Source organism: Chiloscyllium punctatum, chromosome 9 (assembly GCF_047496795.1).
Source record: "Chiloscyllium punctatum isolate Juve2018m chromosome 9, sChiPun1.3, whole genome shotgun sequence".
NCBI lineage: Eukaryota > Metazoa > Chordata > Chondrichthyes > Orectolobiformes > Hemiscylliidae > Chiloscyllium > Chiloscyllium punctatum.
In genome coordinates this window covers 31944299-31965323 of record NC_092747.1, presented here as the reverse complement: position 1 = coordinate 31965323, position 21025 = coordinate 31944299, and the positions used below count along the sequence as shown (strand labels likewise).

General features: G+C 42.8%; 1 protein-coding gene across 9 annotated transcripts in view; it reads right to left on the bottom strand.

The window, feature by feature from the left end:
- Positions 1 to 21025, bottom strand: part of LOC140481264 (periostin-like) — a 108180-nt gene that overhangs the window by 14147 nt on the left and 73008 nt on the right. For all 9 annotated transcript variants that reach the window (XM_072577172.1, XM_072577175.1, XM_072577171.1 and 6 more), the window contains exons 15-16: positions 19320 to 19387; positions 10651 to 10696 (exon numbers count right to left, since the gene is read on the bottom strand). In XM_072577172.1, the coding sequence (XP_072433273.1) occupies positions 10651 to 10696; positions 19320 to 19387 (114 nt within the window). The remainder of the gene's footprint in view (positions 1 to 10650; positions 10697 to 19319; positions 19388 to 21025) is intronic.

Here is a 21025-nt window from a genome sequence, read left to right as displayed (position 1 = left end):
CCTTCCTCAGAACTCAAATTATTTTTGTGCCATTTTTGTACCAGAGTAATTTCAGTAAACACTTAAAGTATTTATGAGAGATGCCAGTGTTCACTTGTCATAATCAAGCAGACCATTAGATGCAACCTCTGAGAGCCTTCTGCACGATACCATTTTCTATAGACCTATGTTCTGATCTTCCATTGCATAATTCTTTTGTCAACATAAATACTTGTTACCAAACGACAATCAATTCTATAACCTTTATTCACTTCTATCCATCTTCAGCCATTTTGAACACACGTTGCAGTCAACATAAATTTCTTGCCATAACCGATGCTTTCCCACTGTATCAATGTGAATATGCTCTATAGTGCAAATAAGTTAAGTGTTTAATCTTCTGTGCACCATGCTTTCCATAATTTCTTGACTTTGCTTCAGCCTTTTGGCAAGATCCATCTTTCGCACCATAAACTCACAATGTTCATTCTCCTTCCTACTTCAGCAAGGCATTTGAAAAGGTTCCCCATGTAGGCTCATTCAGAAGGTCAGGAGGAATGGATACAGGGGAACTTAACTGTCTCGATACAGAATTGGCTGGCTAACAGAAGACAGCGAGTGGTAGTAGAAGGAAAATATTCTGCCTGGAAGTCAGTGGTGAGTGGTGTTCCACAAGGCTCTGTCCTTGGGCCTCTACTGTTTGTAATTTTTATTAATGACTTGGATGAGGGGATTGAAGGATGGGTCAGCAAGTGTGCAGATGACACAAAGGTTGGAGCTGTCATTGACAGTATAGAGGGCTGTTGTAGGCTGCAGCAGGATATTGACAGGATGCAGAGATGGGCTGAGAGGAGGCAGATGGAGTTCAACCTGGATAAATGTGAGGTGATGCATTTTGGAAGCTGAGTACAGGATTAAGGATAGGATTCTTGGCAGCGTGGAGGAACAGAGGGATCTAGATGTGCAGGTACATAGGTCCCTTAAAATGGCCACCCAAGTGAACAGGGTTGTTAAGAAAGCATATGGTGTTTTGGCTTTCATTAACAGGGGGATTGAATTTAAGAGTCATGAGATCTAGTTGCAGCTCTATAAAACTTTGGTTAGACTGCACTTGGAAAACTGTGTACAGTTCTGGTCACACTATTATGGGAAATATGTGGATGCTTTGGAGAGGATTCAGAGGAGGTTTACCAGGATGCTGCCGGGACTGGAGGGCTTATCTTATGAAGCGAGGTTGACTAAGCTCGGACTATTTTCATTGGAGAAAAGGAGGAGGAGAGGGGACCTAATTGAGGTATACATGATAATGAGAGGCATAGATAGAGTCGATAGCCAGAGACTATTTCCCATGGCAGAAATGGCTAACACGAGGGGTCATAGTTTTAAACTGGTTGGAGGAAAGTATAGAGGGGATGTCAGAGGCGGGTTCTTTACACAGAGAGTTGTGAGAGCATGGAATGCGTTGCCAGCAGCAGTTGTGGAAGCGAGGTCATTGGGGACATTTAAGAGACTGCTGGACATGCATATGGTCACGGAAATTTGAGGGTGCATACATGAGGATCAATGGTCGGCACAACATTGTGGGCTGAAGGGCCTGTTCTGTGCTGTACTGTTCAATGTTCTATGTACTTACTGTTACATCTCTGATCTTCCATAGCCTATTGGAAATGATTCCCTTACTATTTTCATTTTTCTTTTCAATATTTTGTAGGATGCCCCTTCATTAAGTAGCAGGCAAATAACTCACCCCAATGACCATCATCTCACTATTGCTGTCCATTGCTTTCAAACTTCCTCAAACCTGAATCAGAAGATGCTGACCCCTTTTTTCTCAAGAAAAGGATGCATGAAGAAACATGAAAAGTTAGCACGCTGGTACAGCAGGATGTTACAAATGAAATTACAAGTTGATATTTATTGGAACAGGCTGGAGTACAAAAGTAATACAGTTTTGCTACAATTGTATCATGCTTTAATAACACTATCTCTGGACTCCTGTTCAGTTTGGGTCTCCACATCTAAGAAAGGAAATCTTTGATTTTGAGACAGTGAGAAGATTGTCCTACGATGAGAGGTTAAGGACATTGGGCCTACACTCTCTGAAACATAGAAGGATGAGCAGTCATCTCATTGAAATTGGTTAAGGTTCTGAGCAACAACAAGTGAGGTGCTGGAAAAGCACAGCCGGTCAAGCAGCATCCAAGGAGCAGGAAAGATGACGTTTCAAGCATAAGCTCTTCATCAGGAATGTGGGGGTTGCCCAAGGGGACTGAGAGAAAAATGGAAGTGGGGTGGGGCTGGTGGGAAGGTAGCTAGGAATACAATAGGTGGATGAAGGTGAGGCGTGATAATGATAGGTCGGAGTGGAGGGAGGAACGGATTAGTGGGACAGAAGATGGACAAAGTAGGACAGTACACCCTCCAACTTGGCACCGCCTTCTTGAACTGTTATAGAACATAGAACAATACAGCGCAGAACAGGCCCTTCAGCCCTCGATGTTGCGCTGACCTGTGAACTATTTTCAGCTGGTCCCCTACATTATCCCAAAATCATCCATGTACTTACCTAAGGATTGTTTAAATCTCCCTCATGTGGTTGAGTTGACTACATTAGCAGGTAGGACATTCCACGCCCTTACCACTTTCTGTGTGAAGAACCTGTCTCTGACATCTGTCTTAAATCTATCACCCCTCAATTTGTAGTTATGCCCCCTTGTACACGCTGATGTCATCATCCTAGGAAAAGGACTTTCACTGTCTACCCTATCTAATCCTCTGATCACCTTGTATGTCTCTATCAAATCCCCTCTTAGCCTTCTTCTTTCCAATGAGAACAGATCCAAGTCTTTCAGCCTTTCCTCATAAGACCTTCCCTCCGGACCAGGCAACATCCTGGTAAATCTCCTCTGCACCTTTTCCAATACTTCCACATCCTTCCAGAAATATGGGGACCAGAACTGTATACAATATTCCAAGTTTTGTATAGTTTTGTATAGTTGCAGCATGACATTGTGGCTCTGGAACTCAATCCCTCTCCGAATGAAACCTAACATACCACATGCCTTCTTAATAGCACTATCTACCTGGGTGGCAACTTTCAGGGATCTATGCACATGGACTCCAAGATCCCTCTGCACATCCATACTACCAAGAATTTTTCCATTGACTCAGTACTCTGCCTTCCTGTTATTCTTCCCAAAGTGAATCACCTCATATTTAGCTGCATTGAACTCCATTTGCCACCTCTCAGCCCAATTCTGCAGTTTATCCAAGTCCCCCTGCAACCTGTAACATTCTTCCAAACTGTCCACTACTCCACTGACTTTAGTGTCATCTGCAAATTTATTAATCCACCCACTTCTGCTCGCGTCTAATTCATTTATGAAAATGACAAACAGCAGTGGTCCAAAAACAGATCCTTGCAGCACACCACTAGTAACCGGACTCCAGGCTGAATATTTTCTATCAACCAGCACTTGCTGCCTTCTTTCAGAAAGCCAGTTTCTAATCCAAACTATTAAATCACCCTCAATTCCATGCCTCTGCATTTTCTCCAATAGCCTATCATGTGGAACCTTATCAAAGGCTTTACTGAAGTCTATGTATACCACGAGGAGAAAGTGAGGACTGCAAATGCTGGAGATCAGAGCTGAAAATGTGTTGCTGGAAAAGTGCAGCAGGTCAGGCAGCATCCAAGGAACAGGAGAATCGACGTTTCGGGCATCAGCGGGTCAATTCTCCTGTTCCTTGGATTCTGCCTGACCTGCTGCGCTTTTCCAGTGACACATTTTCAGCTCTATGTATACCACATCAATTGCCCTACCCTCATCTACATGCTTGGTCACTTTCTCAAAAAACTCAATGAGGTTTGTGAGACACGACCTGCCCTTGATGAAACCATGTTGACTGTCTGAAATAAAATTGTTGCTTGCTAGATGATTATAAATCTTATCTCTTATAATCCTTTCCAAAACCTTTCCAATAGAAGTAATGCTCATTGGTCTATAATTACCTGGGTCATTTCTACTGCCCTTCTTGAACAAGGGCACAATACTTGCAATCCTCCAGTCCTCTGGTACTAAAGCTGTAGACAATGACGACTCAAATATCAAAGTCAAAGGCTCTGCTATCTCCTCCCTATCTTCCCAGATAATCATCGGACAAATCGCATCCAGCCTAAGAGACTTGTCTACTTTCACTCCTTCTAGAATTGATAACACCCCTGCGTAACTAACCTCCATCCTTTCTAGTCTAATATCTCGTACCTCATTCTTCTCCTCTACAATATTCTCCTTTTCCTGAGTAAACACTGATGAGAAATGTTCATTTAGTAACTCTCCAATCTCCACAGGGTCCACACTTAACTTCCCACTTCTGTCTTTGACTGGCCTATTCCTACCCTAATCATCCTTTTATTCCTCATATATCTATAGAAAGCTTTAGGGCTCTCCTTTATTCTATTTGCTAAAGACTGCTCGTGTCCTCTCTTTGCTCTTCTTAACTCTGTCTTTAAATCCTTCGTAGCTGATCTGTAACTCTCCATCGCCTCATCTGAACCATCTTGCCTCATTAATACATAAGCCTCTTTCTTCTGCTTAACAAGAGATGCAATTTCTGTAGTAAACCACAGTTCCCTTACCTTATCACTTCCTCCCTGCCTGATAGGGACATACCTATCAAGGACACGCAATATCTGTTCCTTAAACCAGCTCCATATTTCCATTGTCTGCATCCCCTGCATTTTGCTACCCCATTCTATGCATCCTAATTCTTGCCTAATCACATTATAATTGCCCTTACCCCATCGAATACTCTTGACCTGTGGCATGTACCTATCCCTTTCCATTGCTAAACTAAACATAACTGATTTATGGTCACTCTCTCCAAAATGCTCACTGACAACTAAATCAAACACCCAGCCTGGTTCGTTACCAAGCACCAGATCCAGTGTGGCCTCCCCTCTTGTCGGCCCTTCTACATACTGTGTCAGGAAACCCTCCTGTACACATTGGTCAAAAACTGATCCATCCGACGTACTAGTTATAACATTTCCAGTCAATGTTTGGGAATGTTAAAGTCCCCCATAATGACCACCCTGTTCCTTTCACTCCTCTCCAGAATAATGTTGCTAATCCTGTCTTCCACCTCCCTGGAACTTTGCGAAGGCCTATAAAAAACTTCAAGCAGTGTGACCTCTTCTCTCCTGTTTCTAACCTCAGCCCACACTACCTCAGTAGACGAGTTCTTGTCAAAAGTTCTCTCAGCCACCATTATACTATCCTTGACTAACAAGGCCACACCTCCCCCTCTTTTACCGCCTTGCCTGTTCTTAATGAAAGATCTAAACCCTGGAACCTGCAACATTCATTCCTCACCCTGCTCTATCCATGCCTCCAAAATGGCCACAACATCGAAGTGCCAGGTACCTATCCATGCTGCAAGCACATCTACCTTATTTCGGATACTTCTGGCGTTGAAGTAGACACACTTCAAACCAGTTTGCTGTCTGCCAGCACATTGCTGTGACCCTGAAATCCTGCCCCTATCCTTCCTACTCTTATCCTCCTGTGCACTGCAACTATAACTCAGATTGCCATCCCCCTGCTGAGCTATTTTAAACCCACCCGAATAGCACTAGCAAATTTCCCAACCAGGATATTAGTACCCCTCTGGTTCAAGTGAAGACCGACCTGTTTGTACAAGTCCCACCTTTCCCAGATTGAGCCTAACCTGTCCTACCTGACCATCTTCCTTCCCACATATTCGGTTCACCCTCCACTCCGACCTATCACCATCGTCTCCCACCTTCATCCACCTATCGCATTCCTAGCTACCTTCGCCCAGCCCTACACCACTCTCATTTATTTCTTAGACCCCTTGGGCTATGCTCCCTCCAATGCATTCCTAATGTAAAGCTTATCCTCAAAACGTCGATTCTCCTGCTCCTTGGATGCTGCCTGACCAGTTGTGTTTTTCCAGCACCAAATATTTTGATTCTGATCTCCAGTATCTGTAGTCCTCACTTTCTCCTAAGGTTCTGAGGGGCTTACCAGCTGAGAGGTTGATCCCCTGACAGAGAGTTGAGAACTAAGGGGCATGATCTCAGGAGAAGTGGTCGATAATTTAATACTGAGATTCAGGGAAATTCCTCCACTTAGAGGGTTGTGAATTTTTGGAATTTTCTATCTGAGGGACTATGGATATGTAGCTATTGAGTACACAAGGCTGACACAGAGTTTTCAACATGTAGGAGGTGGATTTTGGGTGAGAATGTGGAGCTGAGATTAATGATCAACTATCATCCTGTTAGATATAACTCCTATCTCTTGAATGTTTGAACTAACAAGTAACCAGATGCTGTTTCTGACTGCTTCTTAGGTATGGCCAGGATTATTTGGTGGATGTGCCTGATCATTGATTTCGGCATGCTTTGGGTGTGCCACTCGGCAGTGATTAAAGGCTGGTGCCAGCATGGCCCTCAAGTTGAATGGTATAAGTACAATCAGTCTCGGGAAGAAGAAAGAGTAAAAGAGATCACAGAACGTCTGAGTCGACGGTGGACCTGTCACTGGGAGATAGCCAGTCCTGGTTACATGGAAGGAGTGTTGTATAGGAACCGAATTATTGGCGCGCGTGTGGAGGAAGGGAAGGGTGTTCAGATAAAATGCACCTGTAACGGGAATGGAACAGCAGTGGGAATCCAATGGCGATGGTTCCAGGACCAGTTTGGCATGTTTGCCCCACTGGTTGGGGATGTCGGGGTGCCATATAAAGGAAAGATATTCCAACAACCTGATGGAAAGAACCGTCTGATAATAATACAAACATTAAACTGGCCCCAGTTCTGGAACAGGCACAGTGGTAACATCCGTTGCGAACCAGATGATGACAGTGCCTATGGCAGCTCTCATGTGAGGTTAGAGGCCATCAAGAAACCTGCTAAAACTGCTGCCAGAAGTCTAGATCCTCCTTGTCCCATGTTCCTACCTAATCCACAAACTAATGGGTTAGAAGTGATAGAATCAGGAGAATTTTTATATAACGATGTCCGCTTTGAAATTGTTCCAGTTGTTTTTAATTTAAGCTCTCTGCCCCTGCCAGATGGATTGTGCCATAGTAACTATCTCCATTTGTTTCACCTCATGTTGAAGGAATTAGTATGGGATTCACAGGCAAGGAACCAAAGAACAGATTGGAGAAGCCCTGACCCAGACATGGGTCAAGGGCTAAAGGCACGACGCAAACGTAGAGACCTGGCTGAATGGATAGGGATAGGAGCGACTGCAAGTATGGCTGGCCTGAATCGTATAGATGTTGAATCAATGTGGGAACACGATGAAGTCATACGGAGGCAACTGAAGGGGCTTCTGACTAAATTAAATGACCAAGATGGGGACTTAATCCATGAACAAAGCAAAACATTGCTATCCACCCAAGAAATTGTGACAGCCATGCAGTCCATCGTCAACAAGGTCAATGAAATCATTGAGGATAACAACGAGGAGTACACACAGCAGAATATTTCCAAAGCAGTCACCTGCAGTATGTATGGGAACTTTGTGCTAACCTTACTGCAAAAGGGATTATCAGACCTTGAATCTAATCGTATTCCCGCCTTTGTTAAGAATCACCACTTGGCCAAATGGCTAGGGTCCAATAAGACAGAAGAAGAATATAAGCAGATAAGGCGGCACGGTTTGGCATTTTTCGCCCCTCGAGCTCACGCTCAGGGTGCTGACAGTCAGGTCCCAGTATTATTGGCAGTCCCAATCGTCTTGAACTCCACAGCCCCTCCTGCACAATTGTATAAGGTAGAATCCATCGGAGTCATTGAACATTCCAACGGCAAACCCATCTTCAAGGAATTTAGGGACTATCCTCGATGGCTGATTAACAAAAAGGGCACATGGCTAGCCCCAGACTTGCAGTGCTGTCGACAAGTTGGAAATGAGTGGGTGTGTAGGTGTGACGTCTACCAGCATACCACCCCGGCCTGTGGCTTCACACTGGACGAACACTCGCCAAACTGCACAGTTGCTGTAAGCCAGTGGAGCCCTGGGCAGGCAAGAACTGCCTATGTGGGTAGGGGAAGGTACTGTGTTACAACCAGTGCCTCTCATCTGCATCATGGGGAAACCTTATGCCCAATTAGCATGCCAATGTTCTGTCTTTACCCAGTTGAACCAGTCAAGGTCGGAGGCAAAGTGTTATTACCGGTTCACCTGCACAATGTTACAGAAATACAGTTGGAGCTGCCTCTTCAGGAGGAAACTCTAAAGTCTGTGGTCCATTTTGGCCACCCAATTCCCCCTCTGTCCATTAGCCTGAAGTCGATCCTTCAACGTACAGCTACCTCGCAAGAACATTTGGTTCACATGCAACAGGATAACAAAGATATTGAGAAAGGAATCAAAACTTTAGGAGACCACAAATGGTGGGATGTGGTATATAATGTAGGACAGTCTGTCTGGGCTCGTATGGCCTCCTACGCTTTCTTAATCATTCAATTTGTATTGACCATTACAGTCATTGTTACTTTGATACATTTTCGCAGTGTGTGTCGCCGGCTGGAGAGCCAGCTACATGACCGGCAGCCTCTGCCTATTTATCGCAGCCTTTTGAAAGGTTCCGCATCATATCTCTAATTCCCATAAAATTCACACAATTCGCAAAATTATCAGTAAATAAATTGGTGCTTTGTAATTTGTAGGTTTGCAAATTGAAGGCGAAACAGCTGGGATGAACATGATTGGAAAGGAAAAGTAAACAAATTGGCAGAGTTTAAAAGCTAAGCTGCTTGAGAGAAGACTAGAATTTGCTTTGTGTCACCTTACCCATCCAGTACAATTAACCCTTGGGGTCGCTGTCCAATTTGTATGTGCTTGTACCAGCCAATAGTTGGATCAACAGGAAGGTAAGAACAATTGGATAGTTCGGTGATGTGAGATAATTAGCCAGGAGGAGACAAATATTCCAGCTTGCGTACAAACTAGCTGCAAAGTTATATTAAGCACCCCAAACGGTCCACAACATCGCCTTTATAATGTCAGAAATCAAACAGATTTGGGGCGGCACAGTAGCTCAATTGGGGGGGCACGATGGCTCAGTGGTTAGCACTGCTGCCTCACAACGCAAGGGACCCGGGTTCGATTCCAGCCTCGGGCGACTGTCTGTGTGGAGTTTGCTCATTTCCTCTTGTCTGTTTCCTACATGTGCTTTGGTTTCCTCCCACAATCCAGAGGTGTGTAGGTTAGATGAATTGGCCATGCTAAATTGCCCATATTATTAGGTGTATTAGTCAGAGGGAAATGGGTCTTGGTGGGTTACTCTTTGGAGGGTCGTTGTGGACTTGTTGGGCTGAAGGGCCTGTTTCCACACTGAAGGGAATCTAATCTCGGTGCATCAACAGATAAACCATCAACATAACCAGTTTTGAGAGAAGGAACCTCACTTCAATTTAAATTCTGGGTAAAATGAATGATTTATATCAAGGATCAAGGTCCTTTAAAGATACTGGGAAGATCTCCTGGGCATGTGAGAGATGGTTGTGAAGCAACCAATGTATAACTAGAGATTCTAAGAAAATGCAACACCTACAACAGTCAAGCTTGATTACCTTAAGACTGTAGGGACTAACTATTATATAACCATAACGATTATTGTGTTACTGACATCTGAGTAACTAACTTCTATTTGGACATTACACTCAAATCTGAAGCATGCGGAATTATTCAATTGGGAGACTAACAAACAGACTTCATTGATTCTTTCAGTACATTCAGGTTCATACTAAGACCATTAAGTTTTTCATTACAATTTGCAGCAATTGATAGACAGATCCAGTCTTAGCTTTCCTACATTCTGTTCCATTCAGATGTATAATTTCCTTTTGACACAGCTAACCAATTCATCCTGCAGTCTGCTGAACTCCAGGCTGCTTTATTGTTTTCCATCTGTTGGCAGTGCATGTCAAGTAACTTTCAAACTGATTGTGTGTACAAAGGTTTATAGCATCTTCCCCTGTCATTTTCTAAGCAAATTACATGCCAGTCAAAGAGCAGTTGATTCACCAGAGCACGTTATGGTTAGTAAACAGTATAAACATAAACAGTAGTGCTACCTGTGGAGCACCTCTAGGAATTTCTTCCTTTCCCAACTCTTCATCTACTCCAGTTGGTGTCTCAGCCATCACTGTTGAGTGGCACTCCAAAGATTGGCAGCAACTTGGATTTAACCAAGGGGTTTTCTGAGACCACCAAGATAAATGAGCTTGAGAAATTATTTTGTTCACAATTCTGTCTGATGTGGGGTCAGATTGAGTAGGGGAATCCTGGCAATCACAACTTCTGAAAAAGTTTCTAAGGAACACATAGAGCCTTGATCTTGGCGGCCCAGATTAATTGGAACTGAATATATTCGGGCTATAACACAGGACAGCTTGAAGACAGACACATGCTGATAACCATGACATATTTTTTTCAACAGCTTATCTCTCATGTGGCACCTTCATGCTCTGATAATTTTATAATTTTATAACATTGCCAATTTTTTTTCTCTGTTTCAAGCGACCTAATATATTTTTGTATTCAAATCTTAAACAGATAATTTCAATAAAAACAATATTAACAATTTCAAACTTTCAAAAATATTGCTAATAGTTAAAGAACTTACTGAAGATGGGCAATCTGATTTCTTTGTAGGTGTATCCCGGAATGTACTAGCCAAGGAAAAACATAAAACAAAACATATTTTATGTCATTGTGTTATATATTACCTGACTTAATCTTCTTCGATAAAAGAAATTTGTACATCTACATCCCCTCGAAATAGGTTGCAGTAAAAAGGTTAAAATAATGTCATGAGCAGCAGCTATTGAAAGAAATTAATGTTTACCTGTAAAGAACTCATAAAATGCTAATCTGTATTTATGAATTTGACTGAACACAGCACAGTGAGATGGTATAATTCTCATATTTTTTATTGTTTTACAACACACCTTCAACAATATCTATGTTTACTTCAAAGAAAAGTAACTTAGAAAAACTAGGGGAACAAATGCAAAGTCCCATTGTGAACAGCAGTAGAACTTCTTAAAGTTGATAGAAATTCTTGAAGAAGTAAAAAGGATGATTCATGTGCTTGATGTAGGATTTTGGCAAGACCATTAGCAGATGTTCCACATGGCAGACTGACCAGTAAATCAAATGCACATGGCCTCCAGGCGAAAGTTACATGTTGGAGCCAAATTTGACTCAGTGCCAAGAATGAGTGCGTCGTGGTCAACTGGACTGTTGTAAATATGATTGGACCACTGTTTCCAGAGAGGTTCTGTGGGGATCAGCGCTAAGTTACTTTTTGCCTGGGGTACATATTGATGATTTAGACTTCAATTGAAGGGGCATGATTGAGAAGTACTCAGAGGATATGAGGCTTAGACATGTGCTTGGTTGTAAGAAAGAAACTGCAGACTGTAAGAGATGTCAACGGATTGGTGAGGTGGGAAGGAACCTGGTGATTGGAATACAATCCAAAAAACAAAGTGAGACAAGAACAAATAAGACAAAGGAACATAAAATAAATGAGAGGATTCTGAGGAAAAGTGTAGATGAACACAGGACTGCATGTTGAGAGACCCCTGAAGATGTCAGGACAGGTAGATAAGATGGAGAAAGTGAGGACTGCAGGTGGTGGAGATCAGCTTCGAAGCGTGTGGTGCTGGAAAAGCAAAGCAGGTCAGGCAGCATCTGAGGAGAAGCAGAATCGACGAATTGAAGAGCATAAGCTCTTCATCAAAAATGAGGCTTGTGGCCCAAAGGGGCTGAAACACAAATGGGAGGGGAGTGGGGCTGGGGAGAAGGTAGCTGGGAATGTGATAGGTAGATGAAGGTGGGGGTGAAAGTGATAGGTCAGACAGGAGGATGGAGGGGATAGGTGGGAAGGAAGATGGATAGGTACGTACGACAGTTCAAGAGAGCAATGCCCAGTTGGAAGGTTGGATCTAGGATAAGGTGGGGGGAGAGGAAATGAGTTAACTGGTGAAATCCACATTGATCCCACAAAAAGTGCAAAACCTGTGTCCACACCTCCCACCTCACCTCCGTCCCAAGGCCCAAACGGAACTTTTCACATCCGACAGAGAGTTATCTGTACTACCAAACACGACATCTACTGTGTCCGTTGCTCCTGATGTGGTGTCCTCTACGTTGGGGAGACAGGACACCAACTTGCAGAATGTTTCAGAGAATATCTCTGGGAAACACGCACTAAAAGCTCCTAGGAGGACCAATTATACCACAGAAACTCCGTCGCATCTGCTCCCAGGAGGACCAATTCCAATGTAGAAATTATTCCCAATTCCTCAGCCTTCGCTGCATCTGCTCCTAGGAGGATTAATTCTATCACAGAATATCCGAGATGGCTTCCTTCTTCAAAGACAGCAATTTCTACTTGCATGTGGTCGATGATGCCCTCCAGTGTATCTCCTCCACTTTGCGCACCTCCTTCCTTTAATCCCACCCCACCAATTGCAACAAGGACAGAACCTCCCTGGTCCTCACCTTCCACACCACCAACCTTTGGATACATCACGTCATCCTCTGCCATTTTCACCACCTACAAACAGACCCCACCACCAGGATATATTTCCCTTCTCTCCATTATCTGTGTTCCAGAGAGACCATTCCCTCCATGGCTCCCTTGTTAGGTCCATGCACCCCAACAACCCACCTTCCACTCCCAGCACCTTCTCCTGCCACTGTAAGAAGTGCAAAATCTGCACCCACACGTCCCCCTAACCTCTGTCCAAGGCCCCAAAGGTTCCTTCCACATCCAAAAGAGTTTCACCTGTACTTCCACGCACATCATCTGCTGTGTCTGTTGCTCTCGGTGTGGTCTTCTCTACACTAGGGAGACAGGACACCAACTTGCAGAACATTTCAGAGAACATCTCTGGGACACATGCCTTAACAACCCCATCACCATGTGGCAAAACACTTAACTCCCCCTCCTACTCCGCCAAGGACATGCAAGTCCTAGTCCTCCTCTATCACCAAGCCCCAAACACCCAATGCTTGAAGGAAGGATGCCTCATCTTCTGCCTTGGGACCCTCCAACCACATGGAATTAATGTGGATTTCACCAGTTTCTTCATTTCCCCTCCCCCAACCTTATCCCAGATCCAACCTTCCAACTTTGCGCTGCCTTCTTGAACTGTCCTGCCTGCCTATCATCCTTCCCAGCTATCCGCTCCTCCGTCCTTTCCAACCTATTACCATTACCCTCACCTTCATCTACCTATTGCATTCCCAGCTACCTTCCCCCCCCAGCCAAACCCCCTCCCATTTATCAGCCCCCTTGGGCCACAAGTCTCTTTCCTGATGAAGGGCTTATGTTCAGAACGTCGATTCTGCTGCTTCTCAGATGCTGCCTGACCGATTGAACTTTTCCAGTATTACACTCTTCAAGGCAGATAAGTTGGTCAAGAATGTATCTAATTTCTTTTATTAGTTGAGAGCTAGGGTCAGAAAGGTTATATGAGGACAATGCAACATGCTAGACAGAAAATGACAAGAGTCCTACATGTGGTTCTTGTTGCCTCATTCCAGGAAGGAAGTAATCATATCTGACTGAATACAAAGGAGATTCACAATGATGTTGCCAGCAATGGTGAATTTTCATTATGAGCGAAGATTGGATCAGTAGAGTTTGTTTTCTTTAATATAGAGGAGTCTAAAGAGGCTATTTAAAAAAATTCATTCATGGAATATAAGCCATTTTGACTCTGTGACAGTGAAGGAACAATGATATAATTCCATGTCAAGATGGTAAGTGGCTCAGAGGGAACTTGTAGGTAGTGGTGATACCATGAATCTGCTGCCCTTATCCTTAATGTTGGTAGAAGTCATTAGGAGGGTGGTGTCAGAAGATCCTTGGGGAGTTTCTGCAGTGCACACTGATACACACTGCTGCCACTGTGTATCAATGAATGTGGTGGATTGGGATAAATTAAGCAGGCTGCTTTGTTTTGGATGATGTTGAGAGAGCTGTAGGAGCTGCACTCATTCAGTTAAAAGGGGATAGTTCATCACATGCCTCACTTGGACCTATAGACTTTGGGGAATCAGGAGCCATAGAAAACCTCTGTCCTGGCCTTCTAGCCCATGGCGTTTTGACTGGTTCAACTTAGTCAATACTGAATAATTGCCACTTTCAGGCCCAAACCTGCCATCACTGTTTTTCATTAAGTGGTATATTGCTGATTTGCTTCTCAGGCGTATGTAAGTAAACCTTCGTGTTTCTGGATTTCTGGGGTGTCCTTTCTAGTCAGGCTTGATTGAGGGACCTGGGAGTCGGAAAAGGGCAACTTGCTACCTCCGCTCTGGCTACCTTTTCTCATCTCCTCAGCAACCCCTCGTCCAGGGATCACTCAACTGTGTCCGTCTCCATGTTGATCCTCGGCCTCAGACCAGTGCAATGTCTGCAACAGCAGCAACCTTTCCCTTGAACAATGAAGAGGTGCTGGCTACTGATTGGCCTCTAAGTGGAAGGGATATCTATTCCCAGGGTCATAAGATTCCTGGGAAGGCCAGCTGATGCCCATTTTAAGTCCCTGTTGATAGTAATGATATAGCAGGCTTTCCCAAAGAGGTGAGACAGAGCTCCCCCGGGCTGTCCAGCCCATGAGAGATCCCCATCAACTCCATTATGTGATGCCCATTTTCTGGATCATTCATAAGGTAAAGATGAACATTGTCCAATTATGCCTCAAGACTCATTGCTTAAAAAAAAGCATCTGTTGCATTTTTCTCCTCTGACTTGAAACCATTTGTTTCACATAAAATTATAACTAGCTTATTGAGAATTCTTTTCAGTTTCCTTCCTAACTAGTCTTTTCACTTCTTAGTAGGCCAAATGTTCTCTTTCTGAAGTTTACCATTGCTATGTGGTGTTCCTAATGAATTCTTTGGACTTTTGACTCTTTATTGATGTAGTTGTAACTTTCCACACACCGTTCAAATATTTTTGTTTACTCTCTAGTTAATATATACCGACTACACCATCCATGTTATCACCTTCATTTATCCGAACATCCCATGTCTCAAAACATTACGTTGTCTTTGCGTCTATTTTTAATATCTAGTCATGCTCCTTATATTCCCATTACATTGCATTTTTCTAAGCAGTGTAGTGGAGCTAGCTCTGTTTACAAAGGAGCCCGTAATCAAGTGTCCAAATCATCCATTGCCTCAGGGGTCAGGTCCAATCTAACCTGTATATCAGTATCTTATGTCATAAATGTAACTCCGGGCTTGTTAGTGGGTGAACATTTTGGTGATGGCGACCACAATTCTGTGACTTTCACCTTGGTTATGGAGAGAGATAGGTGCGCACAACAAGGAAGTTTCTACAATTGGGGGAAGGGAAATTACGATGCTGTAAGACAGGATTTGAGGAGCATACGTTGGGAGCATAGGCTGTCAGGGAAGGATGTGGTGGAAATGTGGGACTTTTTCAAGGAGCAGATACGACGTGTCCTTGATATGTATGTACCGATCAGGCAGGAAAGAAATGGTCGTGTGAGGGAGCCTTTGTTGACGAGGGAGGTTGAATGTCTAGTAAAGAGGAAGAAGGAGGCTTACATAAGGTTGAGGAAACAAGGTTCAGACAGAGCAGTGGAGGGATACAGGATAGCCAGAAGGGACCTGAAGAAAGGGATTAGGAGAGCTAAGAGAGGGCATGAAAAATCCCTGGCGGATAGGATCAAGGATAACCCCAAGGCATTCTATGCGTATGTGAGAAACCTGAGAATGACAAGAACGAGGGTAGGTCCGATCAAGGACAGTGGTGGGAGACTGTGTATTGAGTCGGAAGAGATAGGAGAGGTCTTGAACAAGTACTTCTCTTCAGTATTTACGAACGAGAGGGACTGTATTGTTGAAGAGGAGAGTGTGAAACGGACTGATAAGCTAGAAGAGATATCTGTTAGGAAGGAAGATGTGTTGGACATTTTGAACAACTTGAGGATAGACAAGTCCCCCGGGCCTGACGGGATATATCCTAGGATTATGTGGGAAGCAAGAGAGGAAATTGCAGTACCGTTGGCAATGATCTTCTCGTCTTCACTGGCAACGGGGGTGGTACCAGGGGACTGGAGAGTAGCGAATGTTGTGCCCCTGTTCAAAAAAGGGAATAGGGATAACCCCGGGAATTACAGGCCAGTTAGTCTTACTTCTGTGGTAGGCAAAGTAATGGAAAGGGTACTGAGGGATAGGATTTACGAGTATCTGGAATGGCACTGCTTGATTAGGGACAGCCAGCACGGATTTGTGAAGGGTAGGTCTTGCCTTACAAGTCTTATTGAATTCTTCGAGGAGGTGACCAAGCATGTGGATGAGGGTAGAGCAGTGGATGTAGTGTACATGGATTTTAGTAAGGCATTTGATAAGGTTCCCCATGGTAGGCTTATGCGGAAAGTCAGGAGGCATGGGATAGAGGGAAATTTGGCCAATTGGATAGAAAACTGGCTAACCGGTCGAAGTCAGAGAGTGGTAGTAGATGGTAAATATTCAGCATGGAGTCCAGTTACAAGTGGAGTTCCGCAGGGATCAGTTCTGGGTCCTCTGCTGTTTGTAATTTTTATTAATGACTTAGAGGAGGGAGTCGAAGGGTGGGTCAGTAAATTTGCAGATGATACAAAGATAGCTGGAGTTGTGGACAGTGAGGAGGGCTGTTGTCGGCTGCAGAGGGACTTAGATATGATGCAGAGCTGGGCTGAGGAGTGGCAGATGGAGTTCAACCCTGCCAAGTGTGAAGTTGTCCATTTTGGAAGAACAAATAAGAATGCGGAATACAGGGTTAATGGTAGGGTTCTTGGTCAGGTGGAGGAACAGAGGGATCTTGGGGTCTATGTACATAGATCTTTGAAGGTTGCCACTCAGGTGGATAGAGTTTGTAAGAAGGCCTATGGAGTATTATCGTTCATTAGCAGAGGGATTGAATTCAAGAGTCGTGAGGTGATGTTGCAGCTGTACAGGACTTTGGTTAGGCCACATTTGGAGTACTGTGTGCAGTTCTGGTCGCCTCACTTTAGGAAAGATGTGGAAGCTTTGGAGAGGGTGCAGAGAAGATTTACCAGGATGTTGCCTGGAATGGAGAGTAGGTCGTATGAGGATAGGTTGAGAGTTCTCGGCCTTTTCTCGTTGGAACGGCGAAGGATGAGGGGTGACTTGATAGAGGTTTATAAGATAATCAGAGGAATAGATAGAGTAGACAGTCAGAAACTTTTTCCCCGGGTACAACAGAGTGTTACAAGGGGACATAAATTTAAGGTGAAGGGTGGAAGGTATAGGGGAGATGTCAGGGGTGGGTTCTTCACCCAGAGAGTGGTGGGGGCATGGAATGCGCTGCCCGTGGGAGTGGTAGAGTCAGATTCATTGGCGACCTTTAAGCGGCATTTAGATAGGTACATGGATGGGTGCTTAATCTAGGATAGAAGTTCGGCACAACATCGTGGGCCGAAGGGCCTGTTCTGTGCTGTATTGTTCTATGTTCTATGTTCTATGTGTCCATTTCAGGGCAGAATTTGTTACAGCCTGCTATGTGCTATGGAAGATGGAACAAAAGAGGCTGTGAAAAAATAATGTCGGTTCATTTTTGTCAGCTCTCATTCTTTCAAGGTCCACTAAAATATCCTGACTCCCCATCACACTGGGACATGCACCCTCTGTGATCTTAACCCCTTCCCCCAACCCAACTCTGAAGTCTCAATCCTGCAAACTCTACTAAAATATCTGTTTGACCCCTCATAAGTTGTCTGTCAACTTTAGTTGAGGCCAGTACATTAAAATCCCAGAAAACGCTTTGGCAGCTGACAGCCATCAACCATTTGTTGGTTTCCCAAATTCAGATGTCTTCGTTCCAAAAGCTTCAAGGGTTTATGCATTCTATCCTTCCAGACTCCCTCATGTCCATCTTTTTTTGGCCTTCAAACCAAATTTTAGATTTTGCCCATTGTAAAAAGTTTTACTCTAAGATCACATTTTCTCTTGGCACTCCCTCAACCTGCTGTGCAATTGTCACAACCTATGCAGTTGTTAAAATGTTTTTCCATGTCTGCTTTCACTGAAATTTGCAAGCCTTTAGGAGTAGTTGCACGTGCTTTCGGAGTAGTCTCTCTCTTGTACCTGTTTCAAGAAGTATTCTCAGTTATGTGATTGTGTAATTTCAAAGTCGAAGTGCTAAATAAATCATAGAAACTTTTAAAAGTCATAAAGATGAGGCACGCTTAGTGGGAAAATGCAAGCCTATGGCCTGGATTTGCAGGTGAAAAAGATGTAATGGTGAAATTCATAGAAACCTCTAGTGTAAGTACAAGCATAGCAGAACATGTGGTTAAGAGAGTTTACACTTTTCCTTGGGGTGAGCTTTTGAAGTCCCCAGAATGCAATCAAGTAGAGATCACTAAATGGATGAGAACCTCATGTTTTATGCAATTAAAATTTGCTCAAAGATCCTCGAAAAAATAATTGCTTTTTAAAATGAGGAGTAACTGGGTTTTTAAATGTCATACCAAGCTCATAATTATCCCTGAACATTCTTAAGTGCCCTGAAAGTCTTATTTTATATTACCAGCAAGTTTAAATTTCACCATTATGTGAAATTGTTATTATCTTTATTAAAAAAACATGATATTTCACCACCTACTTTAAACACATAGGTATTTCCCTTACTATCTTCTGCTCTTTTTAAAACTATATTGAAAAATGAAGAATAATCAGTGCTTTTAACTTGTTTGTTTGCTGTCTGTAAGAATACTCCAAATGTGATTGACTACGTAACCTGCTGGATGTCTGGAAATTCCTCTGACTTCATGCTACTGGGAATAGGGGGACATTTACCCGTATTTATTGTTAAGCCTGTATTGATTGTTATTTCCATGGTCAGCTGCATATATTGTTGTTTTGCTGTTTCTGTGAAATCCAGTTGATTGGGTAATGTTACATGATGCTATTATCCTGAAAATTGCAGAAATATATTTCATAATACAAGCTTGGAAGATCATAAACATAAATTATTGTATTTAAGTATCTCGTGCAAGGAGAATTCTCTGTCAACATAAAGTTATTATTGACATACAGTCACTATCTTGACCAAAGGAATGTAAGACACTTGTGACTTAGTTGCTCACAATGTAACTGGCCACCATTTCTGTAACACTACTGCTTGTATCTAAATGTTAAATATATCTCATTAATTTAAGCTATATCTATTATTACTAATTCAAAGTATTATGCAATGCTTGGCTCAATTATTTTCAATGGTCCAATTTTAAATTAACTTACCTTAAACTCAATGTACTTGATCATTTTTGTAAGAATTCTGTACAGATAATCAGTTCCTACAGGAAGATCTGTCGAAACAGGTTCAAAATTTAAAGTCATGACCTCAAATTATGAATGCTAAATGTTCATAAATCTTCAATCACAATAATTTAATAACAGCTACATGAATAATTAAGACAAAAATGACAACCATACTTGGTTGAGAAAACATATTGGTGAATTATGTCGTAGAATCACAGCGTCATACAGCATGGAAACAGATTTTTCGGTCCAACGAGTCCATACCAACCATGTTCCCAAATGAAACTGGTCCCACCTGTCCGCATTTGGCCCAGATCTCTCCAAACCTTTCCTATACATGTTCTTATTCAAATGTCTTTTAAATGTTGTAACTGTACCTGCATCTACCACTTCCTCTGGAAGTACATTCCACACAAACCACCCTGTGTGTAAAAAAAGTTGCTCCTCATGTCCTTTTCAAATTTTCTTCTCTCATCTTAAAAAGAAAACCCAACTTTGAAGTCCCCAACCTTAGGGAAAAGTCCTTTGTTTTTCACCTTACCAATGTGCCTCATGATTTTATAAAATTCTATAAGGTCACCTCTCAAACACCTTTGCTCCAGTGAAAAGCGTCCCAACCTATTCAGCCTTTTATACATGTCAAACCATCCATTCCCATCAACATCCTGCTAAATCTTTCCTGAATCCTTTCCAATTTAATAATACCCTTTCAATCGCAGGGCGACCAGAATTGCACACAATACTTCAGAAGCGCCCTCACGCACATCCTCAAATGATAATGCCCAGACAATAAATCTTGAGTTTACATTTTTGTCTGATTGGAGAAAAAAAACACAAGTTTATCAAAATTACAATGACCAATTTTGTTTGTTCTGGCCCATACAAAAATATTATGTCTTTGTTTGTTCGATTTGTGGGACTGTGGTAATTTAGTGTGATGGTCGAGATCTACAATTAGCCTTTGCATCCTTTGACTGAATCAGGGAAACTATTAGGCACCTTCCCATTCCCTGATTGATTTTCACGGTCCTACACTCAAATTGTAATTGTTGAGATGAAATGAAATTGTGGTTCCCCTCTGTTTGGTTAGGATCCCAATATTCACTGTTCAGCATCAAAATTCAAAGATGGACCCTTGCTTTTTATTAAACAATTATGGATTAATCCACATCAATTCAGAACAGTGGTGAATGTGATGTGAACCATAAGGTTATGTCATCTCATACAAAATAAAAATTGCATAGGCCAATCGCTTATACAAAGTACTCCAGTGCACGATAATTCTCCTTTTTCATAGAACGAGAACAGGAAAGAAATATTTTAATTCACGCAATTGTGTAATATGATTTCTGAAAAATGGCTGTATGGAAATATCTTAAGTGCTTCATATATGTTTGGAGGGAGTGTATCTAATGGCCCATGGGCAGTGCAGCACGTGCCATCATCAATCCTGTTCCCTCCAGTCATCATCATGGCTCACCCAACTGAGCATGGTGTCCCAAACACCAGCAGATTGCTGGGAGGGTTTCCACTGTATCTTCTTCAGTCAGGTATAATCCTAGCTATGAGTACCATTTCCAGTGACATTGCTAAGATTTTCGACCTGCTCGCAATCCAATTGTTCAATAGCTCCTGGGGGTCTTTCACATTGGCAACTAGCTAGTTGCCTGGATCCTGTAAAAATG